The 14766-nt window shown below is 48.6% G+C and overlaps 4 protein-coding genes across 4 annotated transcripts; 3 read left to right on the top strand and 1 right to left on the bottom strand.

The window, feature by feature from the left end:
* Positions 1–43: 43 nt before the first annotated feature.
* Positions 44–1257, top strand: ASPZODRAFT_154245 (hypothetical protein; the record flags this gene model as incomplete). The annotated part of the gene is made up of 3 exons (XM_022726065.1): positions 44–355; positions 429–1076; positions 1150–1257. 3 exons carry the CDS (start codon positions 44–46, stop codon positions 1255–1257), a joined length of 1068 nt encoding a protein of 355 aa, XP_022578236.1.
* A 5274-nt stretch (positions 1258–6531) lies between these two features.
* On the top strand, positions 6532–8179 carry ASPZODRAFT_73580 (hypothetical protein; the record flags this gene model as incomplete). The annotated part of the gene is made up of 7 exons (XM_022729898.1): positions 6532–6577; positions 6687–6859; positions 6916–6999; positions 7081–7429; positions 7510–7703; positions 7760–7964; positions 8046–8179. 7 exons carry the CDS (start codon positions 6532–6534, stop codon positions 8177–8179), a joined length of 1185 nt encoding a protein of 394 aa, XP_022578235.1.
* A 1570-nt stretch (positions 8180–9749) lies between these two features.
* On the top strand, positions 9750–13097 carry ASPZODRAFT_135733 (hypothetical protein). The gene is made up of 7 exons (XM_022723885.1): positions 9750–9876; positions 9951–10045; positions 10120–10226; positions 10291–10558; positions 10623–11521; positions 11581–11762; positions 11818–13097. The coding sequence occupies exons 1-7, from the start codon at positions 9807–9809 to the stop codon at positions 12714–12716; spliced, it is 2520 nt and encodes an 839-aa protein (XP_022578234.1). The 5' UTR covers positions 9750–9806; the 3' UTR covers positions 12717–13097.
* ASPZODRAFT_135732 (hypothetical protein) lies at positions 13044–14732 on the bottom strand. The gene is made up of 2 exons (XM_022723884.1): positions 14344–14732; positions 13044–14277 (listed from the first exon to the last, which is right to left on the bottom strand). The coding sequence occupies exons 1-2, from the start codon at positions 14610–14612 to the stop codon at positions 13491–13493; spliced, it is 1056 nt and encodes a 351-aa protein (XP_022578233.1). The 5' UTR covers positions 14613–14732; the 3' UTR covers positions 13044–13490.
* Between the last annotated feature and the right edge of the window lie 34 nt (positions 14733–14766).

Raw genomic sequence — 14766 nt, 5'->3', positions numbered from 1 at the left:
TATTCAATCTGTCATCAAACATATTCCCCTCTAATTAGATACAATGTCGGATTCTCTATCACCGCTCTCGTTCCTTTCGGACAATGCTGTCGCTGCAGCTGTCAAGGATGCGTACAGTTCATTCTCCGACCGAAGGGCAGCTCTCGGCCTACCCAACCCCGGAACCGTGGACAACATTGCCAGGGAAGTGCAGAAGGATGTGCTGCTGTCCAACTTCATGTTCACAGGCTTGCGAGCGGACCTGACAAAGGTCTTCGGCATGTCTCCTCTGTTCCGCGTGTCCCATGCATTCTCCATGGGCTCGGCCGGAAATTTGCCTCCATATGCTTTCTCGGCCATGTATGGAACTCCCAAGGTAAGAAACTCCGCGCCCCCAGAGCTAGTTGTATAATTTTTCGTGGTTTCTAACTGGATGGTTTTCTTGATAGGTGTTCATGCAAGGAAATCTTGGAAGCGATGGCGCACTTGCTGCTGTCGGCAACTACCGCTGGAACAGCTCGTTGGTGACCAAGACGAACACTCAGATTATGGCAGGAGCTAGCCAAGGCTTGCTACAGATTGACAATGACTATACCGGCTCCGATTTCTCTGCCTCTCTCAAGGCGTTCAACCCATCCTTCCTCGAGGGTGGTCTTACTGGTATCTTTGTCGGTAGCTACCTCCAGTCCGTCACTCCCAGCCTGGCCCTCGGTTTCGAAGCGATCTGGCAGCGCCAGGGCCTCACCACTCGCCCCGAGACCGCTCTATCCTACTGCGCCAAGTACCGTGGAGAGGATTGGATTGCCAGCGCCCAGCTCCAGGCCCAGGGTATCTTGGCTACGTCTTACTGGAAGAAGATCTCTGAACGTGTCGAGGCTGGTGTTGATATGAACCTTCAATTCGCTCCCAACGCAGCCGCTGCCATGATGGGTGGCCCCAGCCGTGACGGAACGACCTCGATCGGTGCCAAGTATGACTTCCGTGCCTCTACCTTCCGTGCCCAGGTCGACAGTGCTGGCAAGGTCAGCTGTCTCCTTGAGAAGCGGATAGCGATGCCCATTTCCCTCACGTTCGCTGGTGAGATTGATCAGGCCAAGGTGAGCTAAATTCCCCCAATGTCTTCCGGTCCTCAACAAGCCTATGCTAACCGCAAATTTTCTGTGCCTTTAGCAAACTGCCAAACTCGGTCTTGCCGTGTCCTTGGAGATTGCCGGCGAGGAGCTGATGGAGCAGCAGGAGAAGGCTGAATCCCAAGGCATGGTTCCTCCTCCTTTCTAGGCTCTTGAGCATCTGTCACAGTGCGCCACAACAGCAGCTTGAATCAACATTTACAACGGGATTTTAAAAGCCATTGTGTGCCTCCCTTTCAAACCCCTTTGAATACCTCTTCACCCTTTGTTTTATTAGTCCCTCGGTCCTGGCATGTTTATTTGGAAACACAGTGGTGCATTATGTTCTTGTCTTGTTACCTCGGATGCGGTTTGCTGGTACAAGAGACAGTCATTCGGCGCCACGGAACCAACTCTTGTATAGATCTGTATTCTCATTTCCTTGGTTTCTTCCCTTTGGAACGCACATTTATAGGAGATCCATACCTTTTCTAGTTACTAATGTGCCATCTTTTTCTTTTGATCCATTCTTCTTCGGGATTTTAAGGGGGCGGAGCGCATAGGGAGCGCATCTTATCTCTTTCTCATCTCTTCTGCAATAGACGGGCCCATGTAGAACAGTGACGGTATTCATTTCAAAGTTGAAGCAAGGAAATATCAGTCACCATCTCGAGAATATCACTCAGAAGCAACTAGGCGAATTCGTATGATATCCCTTTCCACCCCAATGGACTTCGACGACCAATGATCATAAGGCTCTTCTCATTATTCTCTGCTGGCAGCCAGCAACAGCTCATACCGCAGGGTCTGACTACCGCACTGTATACCTGCCCTAGTACCCAGCATATCAAATCGACAGGTGATTCTTTCCCGGCTCATCTGGTCGTCTTCATCAGTGATACCGATACCGGCGACACTCGTTAGGTCAACACTCTGACTAGGTAGGGTAGGTACCCCTAGGTACTCTGCAGTCACGTACTTCGTGGCCCGTTATGACTCGACGGCGATGAAAAGTCGCCACTGTTCCCAGCACCTGCATAAGCGAGGTTGTCTTTATTCTATCACTCAGGCAAAAAAGGCGCAGGTGCGTTTACCAGGGTCACACGAGGGAAGAGGCGAGAATCCCTAATCCATGAGATAGTCTAACACCAGAGCACAGCACTCACTTGGGACTGAACAATTTACCTGTCTAAAGTAGTACTTAACTATGTAGTACGACGCACAGAGGATGCTAGAATTCGTCGGGTACCTGGTACTGCAGGTGCAGATGCCAGATACCTATAGATTAAGAGTCAGTGGTAGGTCAGTACCTACCTGGTAATATCTTTAGGTTTGCACCTCAGGTAAGGTGATTTGCCTCTGAAACCCTGGCTGATGTAGATATGATTGCTGGGGGTTAGCTTGATTGTATCAGATTATTCTATCATCTGAATTACTTGGACCCTGAACACCAAGCCATGAATAGTTATTGGTGGATCCAGACTTGAGTGAGAGAGGGAGAGAGGATATGAAGATATCTAGGTAGAACTTCAGGCGCCCAGGTAGGTAGTATATTATTCTGACCTAGATGCTACTTACTAAGTACAAAAAACGGAGTAGACATGTAGCTAGGCAGTTTCTTTCCCTATAGATATCGCCCCTCTCTATTTAGGCAGATATGTAGGTGCCTATTATGTGGTACTATGCTACAGCATACCTAACACCTTTTATGCATGTAGAATCCTGTAGACATCCTCATCTGATATCGATCTGACCACTGAGATAGATCCAAACCAGAAACAGTATCTTGATTTATATCTCTATTGAATGCTTTTTATTTTGAGACAATAATGATAACCTTACTACCTACTACGGTAGGTTAGGTAGGTACTCCTAACTGGTAGTCTGTATCCTTGCTATTTGTTTTTGTTGCGCCACCCCTTTGGGACCTTGCACTGCGGTACTACATAAACTTACAGTCACTCGAGTGTCTATCTTTCCGCTTAGAGGTTCGCGCAGATTAGCCTCAGACACCCCTGCCACGCCGTCATGATTGTATGGCTCGAAGGTGGGGGACTCGATTCTTGACACGCTTACTGTAAAGTCTGCAATTTGTGCTTTTTTTTTCTTTCCCTTTCTTCTTTTCTTTTTTTTTCCCTGATAGTGATGTGCAGCTGTGCATGGGGATTGTCGACCATACAGAGTAAGGTTGCTTGCTGCGTAACTTGGTAGGACTCCGTATTTACTTTTCTGTAAGCTCCCTGGGCAGATACTGGGTTTATGACGCATCAACCATCATCATCATCATCATCATCATCATCACCACCACCACCAGATGGTAGTCTGGCCTGGATTATCTGCAGTTAGGGTTATCTACTTGCTTACCTCAATTGAAGTGGTAACAAGTTCGTTAACTGGTTAGTTTATCAGGCACAAATGATGCTAATTTGGGGAGAAGGAGGGGGGGGGGGAGTTAAGACGCCGTCAGGTGCCTTATTTTGCGGGGTGAGGTCTAGCATAGGCCCGGTCTCGACTGGATCAAAAAAAGAGTTGACATGGTATGGTGTCTGTATCCTAGCAGATAGGATTTAAGGAGTACTCGGTTGCTTGCTATGTATGCTCTATCAAGTCAAATCATTGTTCATGCAAGTAACTAGTAGAATGTAAGGCACAGGGTAGGCAGAAACCAATTCTTTGAGTGGGTAGTTATATGATATAAAAGCCATATAATGAAGCATACTACCGAGTACCTAGGTATGAACAGGAGAAGGGCCTGAGGTACTTTAGGTAGGTAGGTACCAGGTAGTTAACTACCTAGGTAAGGTAGTTACTACTGGTAGCACGCCACTAAAAAGACATAATACCGTATGGTAAGGGCTGTAACAACCGAATACCGTAACGTTACCTATCAACCCTAGTCCGGCGCCGAGTATTTTTAATGGATCTGAATTCTTGACACGGACCAACACCACCTCCCAGTGCAGCCAATGGCACGAGGGAGCTGGCTCCAGTGGAAAATCAAAAATGGTCACCCGACAGGGCTTCAACTGGGTGAACCAGAGACACCCATGGCCAGATGAGACTCAGTACCTGGAAATTGATGGGTGTCAGCCATTGATAATGACTACTAATGCCGTGAGCAATAGTTATGTACAACTGTTGACTAATTATAGCTGTACAGGGCAGTTTACCTTGTAAGAAATCTATGGAGTAACTATAGTTAGAACGACCTAGGACCTATGTAGTAGTTTAAATACTTAGGTACATAGAGTGCTTGTGACTGACAATAACCACCGCATGAGACTATCTTACCTGAGGTACTCGGGCGTGGCAAGTTGTCAGACCCTCAGAAATACGGAGTAGCTGGAAGTGGCGCAGGGAAAGTATGCAGCGTGATGAAGACACTGCTCTGAGCTCTCTGTCATACCTTGTGGTTAGACCATGAGATTCCTCATCTTCATAGTCTTGACGAAGAGTGTAGCTACGGAGTAACTACCTAGTACTAACCTGCTAATCTAGGTACCTTCTAGGTAGGCAGGAAAACCCCCATTCAGGAGAGATGAAATGCCTACCTAAGTTTCCATGACGGACATTATTGGAAAGCAAGAGCCAGAAAGCGTGACTTGCACCCGGTCGCCGGGTCGCGACTCGCGACTTGCAAGTTGCCGGGGCCCTTTGGTCACCTGCCCTCAACCTGCCCGCTTGGAAGGTCATCTGGTCTATGAATGGGTACCTACCTACTATACTAAGTCCTAAACGGTCGGTACTAGAGTCAACCCTCTGTGGTTCCACCTGAGCCGCCGTCATCAGCGATCTGTCCCCCAAACCAAAAAAATTACCTACATATGATAGTATGGAAGGTTGCGTAGGAGGTAGGATCCCGAAAGACCACTGTGGTGTTGGCGGTTGATAAGCTGGGCTTACTGTACCTACCTAAGTCCATAGCTTGTTTAATTTTAATCCACTTGGACGTCAACTCTATGGAATAAGGCAGTGTCCCCCTGCCGGTGTCACTACCATATTTCTCCCAAGCGGGAGGTTCATCATCCATACCTACGGTAGTTGGTACCTTAGTTTACGGAGTACCTTACCTAACTACTAGGAGGTACCTACCTAACTACCTGTTAGTTAGTACCTAGTAGTTACCTAGGTAGGTACTTTGGTACTTGTGGGTTACATACGGTATTGTAACAAACCGTACATACACCCCTCTTCAGTTCGCCATACAGTGCAAATACCAACTTCTCCTCTAAAATCCTGTTGTGTACAGAGGGAGAATGGAGAGTTAGGCTGGCAAGGTAAATGCACTGAATAATGCCCATTATTGAGCTTGGGCCCAGATTCCTGTAGGAAGAGCGAGACGGGGTGCCGGCTATCCTATGCTAGACGCCAAAAGCAGTGGTTGTTCCCGCCGTGATGTTGAATCCATAGTTGGTTGATGGAACTTCAGCATCCTTTTTTCTATAGTCATACTCCCTCCGTACTCCGTAGCAGGTCCTGGCCTTCTCTCCACAAGCAAGCTTACCAGCCCTGGGCACTCCCGCCCCCCTCCCAAAAAACATTGCTTCCTACTCGCCCACACCAGTGCCTCTAACCCAGATCACCTGGGGACTGTCCTGGATTCGAACTTCTTTTTAACGCCCATTTAATTTCCTCTTTTTTAAAAAAAAAATTAAAGGGAAAATTCATTGCTCCATCACTTTGGCGACGTCTTGTCATCGAAAAAGTCTAGCTCTACAGAGTGTCCCCCTGTTTTCCTTTCTCTTGCCCTCTTCTCCCGGCGCTTCTTTCTCCCGTGTTCCTGCAGCCCTTCGCGTGTTCGGGCTTCGTCGCTCCCATCAACGTCACCTGCTCCCTCTTCTCTTCCCGTTAACTCCCTCTCCTCCCTGTCTTGGTTTCGGTGAACTGAATCGCTCTCCCACCACAACGCAACCATCTCCAAAGGCCTCCGCCACTGCAATTCATTCACTTCCTCAAGCAGTGACGTCTTCCCGTATCCCTAGCATTGTTTCGCCGGGTTCCACCAACTCCTTCTCAACGTCGTTTGCTAAGCCTGGAATCGCCTGGAGCACTTTCCACCTCGTGATCTCGTGGCTGAACGGCTTGGCACTCACCTCCTGTCAACTGCCTTCGCGCCCTCAAAAATCCGACTCTTCTTCTTCTTCACGACCCTTCCCGTGGGAAACGGCTGTTCTTGGATTGCTTTATCTTGCTCGACCATACCCACGTCCGATCCTCCGCCGATTAGCCAAATCCCTCCGCCCCTCTCTTCCCTTCTCTCCCTCCATCACTCCCTTCCTCTACACTCCAACTATTCCACTAGCCACAATCCGTCCAGAAACGGGTTCAACAGCTGGTATTCGTGTTTCCCTATAACTTCAACCTCCTGAATCACTATTTTTTTTTTTTTTTTCGCAAATCGTCCTAGCGCCGCCGCGTCTTCTCTCGCACTTCAATTTGCATGATGTCACAGAATAAACCAGGGGTATTCTCAAGTTTGCGCATGGGTGGTAAGGAACCGCAGCATTCGATCTAGTTGCCTTTTCTTTCCCCATTTGACCTCTTTTCCCGCTTCCCTGTGGGACGTTCCGCTAATCTGTTGGTATTTGGCCGAAACAGAAGTCGTTCGCGAGAAAGTCCAAGATGGACTGACTGGAGAGACTCGAGAAATCCAATATACCCAGTGCAAGATCGTCGGCAATGGCTCGTTTGGTGTCGTATTCCAGACCAAGATGGCCCCTAGTGGGGAAGACGCTGCAATCAAGCGAGTTCTGCAGGATAAACGTTTCAAGGTACAGCCCGGACCACCTTGATCGCTAATGTTCCCACTCGATTAATCTCTTTCCAGAACCGCGAACTCCAGATTATGCGCATTGTCCGCCATCCGAACGTTGTAGAGCTCAAGGCCTTTTACTACTCTAATGGTGAAAGAGTATGTGTTCTAACCTCTTCCATCTAAACTGATCTTCCGCAGAATCGACATCGTCTAACTCCTTTCTTTTTGAATGAATAGAAAGATGAGGTTTATCTCAATCTCATTCTGGAATATGTCCCCGAGACGGTTTACAGAGCATCCCGCTATTTCAACAAACTCAAGACCACCATGCCAATGCTTGAGGTGAAGCTCTACATCTATCAGCTCTTTCGCTCCCTGGCCTATATCCATTCCCAAGGAATCTGCCATCGTGACATCAAGCCGCAAAACCTTTTGCTTGATCCCAGCACCGGTATTCTGAAACTCTGTGATTTCGGTTCGGCCAAGATTCTCGTCGAGAATGAGCCAAATGTGTCTTACATTTGCTCCCGCTACTACCGCGCACCGGAGCTGATTTTCGGTGCCACCAACTATACCACCAAGATTGGTAAATCACTCCCTGGCCCGGACTGGAGCCTCTGCCCCTTTTTTCTTTTTTTTTCTTTGGGGATAACTAACGTGCCTTAGATGTCTGGTCCACCGGTTGCGTGATGGCCGAACTAATGCTGGGACAACCACTCTTCCCTGGCGAGTCCGGAATCGATCAGCTAGTGGAAATCATCAAGGTTCTGGGTACTCCGACCCGTGAGCAGATTCGGACAATGAATCCCAACTATATGGAACACAAGTTTCCTCAAATCAAGCCACATCCGTTCAACAAGGTATGTTACTCGTTGGCGATTCCACAGTGGTAGAATGTACTAAATACCATGCTCAGGTCTTCCGTCGAGCCCCGCACGAAGCCATTGACTTGATTTCCGCTCTTGTTGAATACACACCGACACAACGTCTCACTGCCATTGAAGCAATGTGCCACCCCTTTTTTGATGAGCTCAGAGATCCCAACACTCGGTTACCCGATTCCCGCCATCCTAACAATCCCCCGAAGGATCTTCCCAATCTCTTCGATTTCAGCCGACACGGTATTTCTCATCTTGGCGATAGCCTCTTCATTTAAAATTTTATTTTTGAAAAAAAATACGTGACTAACATTTTTCTGGTAGAACTCTCGATTGCGCCCGCGATGAACAGCCGGCTGATTCCTCCTCATGCACGGAAAGCCCTCGAAGCTCGCGGCCTTGACATCGAAAACTTCGTCCCTCTCACGAAGGACGAAATGATGGCACGCCTTGACTGAGTTAAGGTCTGCCGTTTTGACAGATGCCCGCGACTCTATGGTTGTCCTTTTCGACACCATAGCACGGATATCTGACGATCTTTTTTTTCGGACGAGTTTCCTTTGTGCACTGGGCAGTCTTCGAACTGAAGAGAAAGATTACAGGTTGTTAGATCTCGCCTACCGGCGAGGCGTTGGGAGCTTGGTTTTCCTCTGCACGTTAAAGAGGAAGGGGGGGGATTGAGAGGAAAAGTTTATCTATGTCATAACAGGGGCAAGAAAAATATTCTTTTTCTTTTATGAGGGTGATATATGACAGTTTCACGCATGGGGGCTGGAATGTCATAGCCTGGAGTCATGGAGATGCCTGAGACAGCTCTAGGAAGGGAAAAGTGATACCCTTTCTGTATGAGTCTGCCGTCAGGAATTTGAGCCTGGATAGCTTCACATCTCGAATGAAGGGGGGTCATGGAAGGAATATACGGCAAGCTGGTGGGAAAAGGATTCGGGAAATGCTCGTCCCATGGGTTTGTCCGGACGAGTTGTTGACGATCTCAAATTGGATGCACACAGGGTTCGAGTGTGCTTGGAATATAGGTGTTGGTGGTTCATCCCTCATGTAGCGCGAAACGCACATCCCCCTTGTTTCTCATTTTATTCACTCTTCTTTTTTTTTACCCTTCTTCACCTAAATGATTTACCTTGACCTTCTTCTCTCGTTCTTCTGTTGTCTTACATCTCCAAATCGCCTGAAGCGCTTCGACCCCACCGCTATTGTCTAATTTGGGTTCGATCACTACTTCACTTCATCGACATGACCGACGAATGCTGAAGCTACACGTCTTTTGTTTTCCAGAGCAGACAGACGACGTAATCTGTTTCCCCCCCTGTTTTTTTGCAGATCTAGAAATTTCCATGGCTCAACTAGAGTTGATTCACTGCTACCTATTACACCGTGTAGTCAGTATGAACTATGTTAAGCCTTGCCGTATCTCATGCACCATCGGCATCTTCCATACCATATAAATTTCGGTATCTAAGTAGGTTGTTGGTGGGCTCTCTATGGGCGGATCGAAAGCAACCCAGCTATCCATAACTATCCAAACCCCACGGGCGCCAATCAAATATCACTTATACTCCTTAATCAATGTTAATATGCACATGATATGTAATAGGTAGTTCTGCCTCCTGCTGTCTCTCTGATCGATATGAAAAAAGCTGTCAGGTTGATGACGGGTAGTTTCATGTTTCCTAAGATGCCAGCCGTCACTTTCTTGTCTATTAACATCTTCTTGATATTCTTGGCTGATGGTCTTTTTTTTCAAGCCAATTCTTAATCAAACCAGATACAATCTATGTACTTTCTATTGTCAATGCTTAGTTACTCTGTAGTTGCAGAGCGTCTCGGAATGGATGATCTTATTATCCGAGGGTTGTAGATCACTGGTGTTTAGGAGCGATCCAGTGATGCATGTTCCGCAGAGCTCTAACTTACTAGCTGCTTCTCTTTGCTTGTTGGCCCGGTGGATCCAACCTTCTGGACAGCTAGAAGACCATCGCAACCATTTAATTGTTCCCACGCGACAAACCTACGGTCCATTTCTTTTGAAAAAAAAAGAAAGAAACCACGAAGGGTTCCAGGCTGCAAATGGCCGACTTTGAACGTCGCTCTAATGGTCCTAGGGGCGGCGGAGGGGTGCGCAAGAAACGTTACAGAGGTTTGATTGATCCCAGCCTTTTTTCCCCCTTATACAGAAGTTTCGTGTTGGTGACTGGTCGGATTGAATTCCAGATGACGATGACTTCGATCGTCGCCCGCAGAGACGTCGGTACGAGGAACCCTTGGTGGTGAAGGTTCGGAGACAGCTGCTCACGATTGCTGAGTCGGTAAGCACATTTGGTTCTTTTGGGGGGGGGGAGGTGGTAGAAAAGGGGGACCTATTTAACTTGGTATTTGACAGGCTGCCCGTCGGCCGGAGGATGATGCCAAAAGCATCGCGAAGACGGTTGCCGAACACTACGACGACGAGGAGATCAAAAAGACATTTATCGACTTGACGCTTGACCTGTACGTTTTAACTCTTGGTTACACTTATATTCAAGATACTGGGTTGATAACGCTCTCTTTATAGCATCGTCGAGCAGCCGCTGAAGATCCCTTTCCTCGCGACGATTGCCCTGGTCGCCAATGGCTACAAACCCGAGCTAGTCGCCGAATTGCTCAAAGAGACGGGCGAGAATCTGCAGCGGTACATCGATCTCGGGGGCTGGCGCGAGGTGAAGCTCCTTCTGCGGTTCCTGGGTTGTTTACAATCCATTTTCGAGGGCGAGGGCGTCTTCGCCATCTTGGAGGAGCTCTTTGCGCGTGCTGTCGATCTTCAGACCACCTCTTCCGAGGATGTAAGTTTGCAATACTGACCATGAGTCTGAAAATAGCTGACGGTTGGGGGGGTTTTTCTCTTAGTTACTTGGTCTCGAATTGGTGAAAGTTATCCTTTTCACCATCCCCTATATCATGGCTTCTTCCGTGACCGGCTTTGAACCCCAAGCCTCCGCTCTCCTAGAGAAGACCGACATCATCGCTTCAACACCCCACACCCTAGTTGATCTGGTGAATCCCTTTGCCATCAAGAATAGCAGCGAACAGACTGTTGAAAGTGTGATCGGCTTGCTGCAAAGGCAGCTTCAGGATGAATCCACTCGCGGCTGGGAACTCACATGCATTCCTCGTCCTTGGAAAGTTATGCAAGAGGAAACGGCGGCTGACGAGCCTGCTCCGGCAGGCCCAGGGCCAAAATATTCCTTTCCTGACATCAAAGTCCCGAGTCCTGTGCCAAATGGACCTCGAGCACTCTTCCCGGAAGTCTACCTTTCGGTTTATGCCAACCAGGAGATGGAGACAGTTCCTCCAACGTCCGACATCTCGTCATCTCTGCTCAGGGATGCTCTAGTTGACACGATTAATATTCTTGATTACAATCGTATCGCTGCAGCCAAGTTCCTGATCGATGTTGATTGCTACTTTTCGCATAATATCTTTGTCAAACGTGCCACGCCTTTTGACAAATTGCGTGACATTGCTGGTGATCGTTCAACGTGGAAACCCGAAGATGTGGCTGTGGACGCTGTCTTTTCCCAGTTGTTCCAGCTCCCTACACCCCATCACAAGCTTGTTTATCATCACTCGGTTCTTACTGAATGCTGTAAGATCGCACCAGCAGCAATTGCCCCTAGCTTGGGCCGCGCCATCCGTTTCCTGTATGGTAGTCTCGAGACGATCGATCTGGATTTGGGCCATCGGTTTTTGGATTGGTTTGCTCACCATCTGAGCAACTTTGGCTTCACCTGGAAATGGAGTGAATGGTGCGTTTTTTTTATTTGGCAGGTGATTCAGGGAGTCTCGAGAACTAACCACTGCGCAGGATCGGCGATCTTGATCTGCCAGAGGTGCATCCGAAGATGGCTTTCATCATTGGGGCGCTTGACAAGGAGATTCGTCTGAGCTTCGCTCAACGTATCAGAGGGACTCTGCCGGATCCTTACCACCATTTAATCACAGAAGGCAAGGAAAAGGACACACCTGACTTCAAATACGCTTCTGATGGTGAGTTGTCATTCTTTTTCATGGCCTGAATCACTAAAAAACTAACGTCCATCAGCTACGCCTTACTCGAAGGAAGGAAAAGAAATCATGCAATTGATTCGTAAGAAAGCAATTGATGAGGAGATACAGCCGTTGATCGATGCCATCGAGGAGCAGGCGAAGAGCTTGGGTGTTGAAGACCCGATGCTGCCTTCCACAGACGCCTTTGTGACATCTATCTGCTTTGTGGGGTCTAAATCGCTTTCCCACGTCTTGTCGTGCATTGAGCGGAACAAGGAACGATTGCTCGCCATTGGACCTAAGTCTGCCAGTGCTCGCCGCCAAATCATCACCTCAACCATGGAGTACTGGGCGGATCAACCGGGCATTGCGATCAACATCATCGACAAGTTGCTGAACTACACCATCCTCACACCGCTCTCGGTGATCGAATGGGCTCTCATCGACAATTTGGCGGCTGGTACAATTCTCGCCAAGACGCACATTTACGAGATGGTCTCTGCCACCGTCGGCAAGGTGACCAACCGACTGCGCCAGATCGTCGCCGCGCGCACACAGCCGGGCCTGTACGAGCCTCAGCTGAGCGTTCTGAATGAGACCCTCACGCGGGAACAGGCCGACATGCGGAGTCTCTTCAAGCTAATCGAGGACACCATCATCTCCGTCGCCAGCGGCAGCAACGACGGGATGATGGAGAGAGGGGACAGTAGTGGCACCCTGCCCGAAGACGAAGTCATCCGCCAGTGGGGGCAGCGCTGGCTCCGCACCTTCAGACGCAAAGCCGCCGTCGAGGAGTCCTTTATCGCCGAGGCCATGGCGACGGCGGCCCCCATCGGCACCATGGCCCCTGCCGTGTCGGAGGACCCGTCCGCCTCAACAACAACAATGACAGATGCCCCTGACGCACCGGCCGATGGAGATCTCGATGTTGCTGACGTCGATGGCACCCTTTGATAATTGGCCTGACGAAATCACTGTGGAGCCATGCCTTTGTATCTTCAAAAGAAAATCTTCTTGTCTGTCTGTATACTGAGTCAAAACCCGTGTCAAATTTATATGCTATCTCATTTCATGTATCCATAGCCATCAAAACAAAGAGCGATCCATTTAAAGGTTTTTTGCTTTCTATTCTATTCTATGAGCGTGTATGCGCAAAATATACTCTGTACAGGTCCTGGAACAGGGCTTGCATTCAGCCTGTAAGAAAGATGTTATTATATACAAATAGGGCACAAAGGCGACAGGATTCTTCAACAGTCAATGACTTGACTGTTCAACAGAGCAGGAAAAGTAATGGTACAAAAAAAAATCAAGAGTGCTGATTAGTAAAACTAAGTATAGTGGGCGGTATTACAAGAATGATATTCAAGGGTAAGGGGGAAGAAAAAGCATAACCTCATCAAGTCACACGTAAGAAGCAGCAGCAGCAGCAGCAGCCAAGAGTCCCAACGCCACTTTGGAATACTGCGCAAAAGGATACGTGATAGTTGATGCGGCGACATGCCGGGATCCTCAGGATCCCTTGTGTGGAAGGCATTGAAACCTGGTCAAAAGCAGAAACATTCGCAGAACATTCGTCCTGACCGAGGAAAAGACAATGAAACTTCGAAACGTTTCTCGGTTTTCATCTTTTTTTCTGGCAAAATGAAATTGCCGGATCTCTCCTTATCCATCATTTCTTCGTTATTTGTACTGGAAGTCATACTCTCGCTGACATCCTGTTCTTATTTATAGGTTCTTCTTCGCATCCTTTTCAAGATAAGTCCGGTCATCTTTGCCTTCGACGTCCTTGAGGATGGTCTCCATCTCCTTGGACTGTCTTTCCCACTCCTGCTTGCCCATCTTGGTCTCGCGACGGAACAGTTCCTCGTTTGGCTTGCGATAACTGCCACCGAGGCGGTCCCAAAGGGTAGTGAACTGGCCATAGTTGTAGTTGAAATAGAGATGGTGCATTGTGTGGCACGCGGCGCCGTTGATCACAGGGCTGTTGGCAACGTATTCTCCATCGTGGATCAGAACCGTCCAGAGATTGATGAACCCGAACAGGAAAACATAGGCTAGCTTCTGGAGAGGGAAGATGAAGGGGAAGACGTGATATGGGACACTCTGCGACCACCCGTCCAGGGGGTGGAAGGCGTGCGACGCGAAAGGACTCGGCATGATCCACTTGTGGTGAGGTTTGTGCAGGTGCTTGTAAATTCTGGGGTGATGCAGGCCTCGGTGAATCCAGTAGATGAAGAAGTCGGTGAAGAGGATGAAAAGAGGGAATTGCAGGATGCTGTAATAGGCAAAGGGCTCCTCCGCAACCGTATCATAGAGTTTGGCGTAGCCTCGAACTTCGGCGACCAGGAAAGGTGCAGTCAACAGGGACATGATGGGCATCGACTGCATGGTCTGGGTAATTTCCATTGGAATCTGGTTCTTCAGGTATTTGGGGTGATTCACTGTCGTCTTGTCCCAGATGAAGATGTAGGAGAGGGTGGCGCAAATAAAGTAGACGATGATACCAAAGATCCTGCAGAAACACAGAATGGTTAGTCACAATGGCTTATTACAGACTGAGAATGTTAAAATAACATACCAGACAATCAGGAAGAAGCTTAAGAACTGGCGATAGATGTTGTTGCGGGGCCAAGCGCTCATGTACGCATATTGACTTGGTTCCAGCGAGAACAGCGCGGTAGCCGGCTCATAGACGAAGGGAGACGAGGCGCCAAACAGGGCTAAAGTGCTGTTGCTGAGGTTCACCAGTCCAGGGGATGATACTGATGACTGAAGAGAGAGTGGGAGTAGTGTAGAGTAGAGGCGATCCCCTAGAAAGGTATCCCAGATTTCCAAGACAATATCCATGGTGTTGCGATGCGCACGGCAAAGAATGAATCAATTGCAGGTAGAGAAGAGGGAAAGACGATGCTTTTATGACGCTCTCACTCAGGACATACACCGAGGAGTCGAAGACTAGGGATGGTTGAACAGGAAAAACAAACACCGTGGTCGTACCTGG

This window comes from Penicilliopsis zonata, assembly GCF_001890105.1.
Source record: "Penicilliopsis zonata CBS 506.65 unplaced genomic scaffold ASPZOscaffold_17, whole genome shotgun sequence".
NCBI classification, from domain to species: domain Eukaryota; kingdom Fungi; phylum Ascomycota; class Eurotiomycetes; order Eurotiales; family Aspergillaceae; genus Penicilliopsis; species Penicilliopsis zonata.
This window is presented reverse-complemented; position numbering and strand designations above follow the sequence as displayed.

Bases quoted from the DNA above. Each gene is read 5' to 3' on its own strand.
- ASPZODRAFT_135733 (XM_022723885.1), top strand. From the start codon at position 9,807: ATGGCCGACTTTGAACGTCGCTCTAATGGTCCTAGGGGCGGCGGAGGG. The intron at 10,559-10,622 runs GTAAGTTTGCAA...TTTTTCTCTTAG, and splicing joins AGACCACCTCTTCCGAGGAT to TTACTTGGTCTCGAATTGGT. The intron at 11,763-11,817 runs GTGAGTTGTCAT...AACGTCCATCAG, and splicing joins CTTCAAATACGCTTCTGATG to CTACGCCTTACTCGAAGGAA.
- ASPZODRAFT_135732 (XM_022723884.1), bottom strand. From the start codon at position 14,612: ATGGATATTGTCTTGGAAATCTGGGATACCTTTCTAGGGGATCGCCTC. The intron at 14,278-14,343 runs GTATGTTATTTT...GTGTTTCTGCAG, and splicing joins AGCTTCTTCCTGATTGTCTG to GATCTTTGGTATCATCGTCT.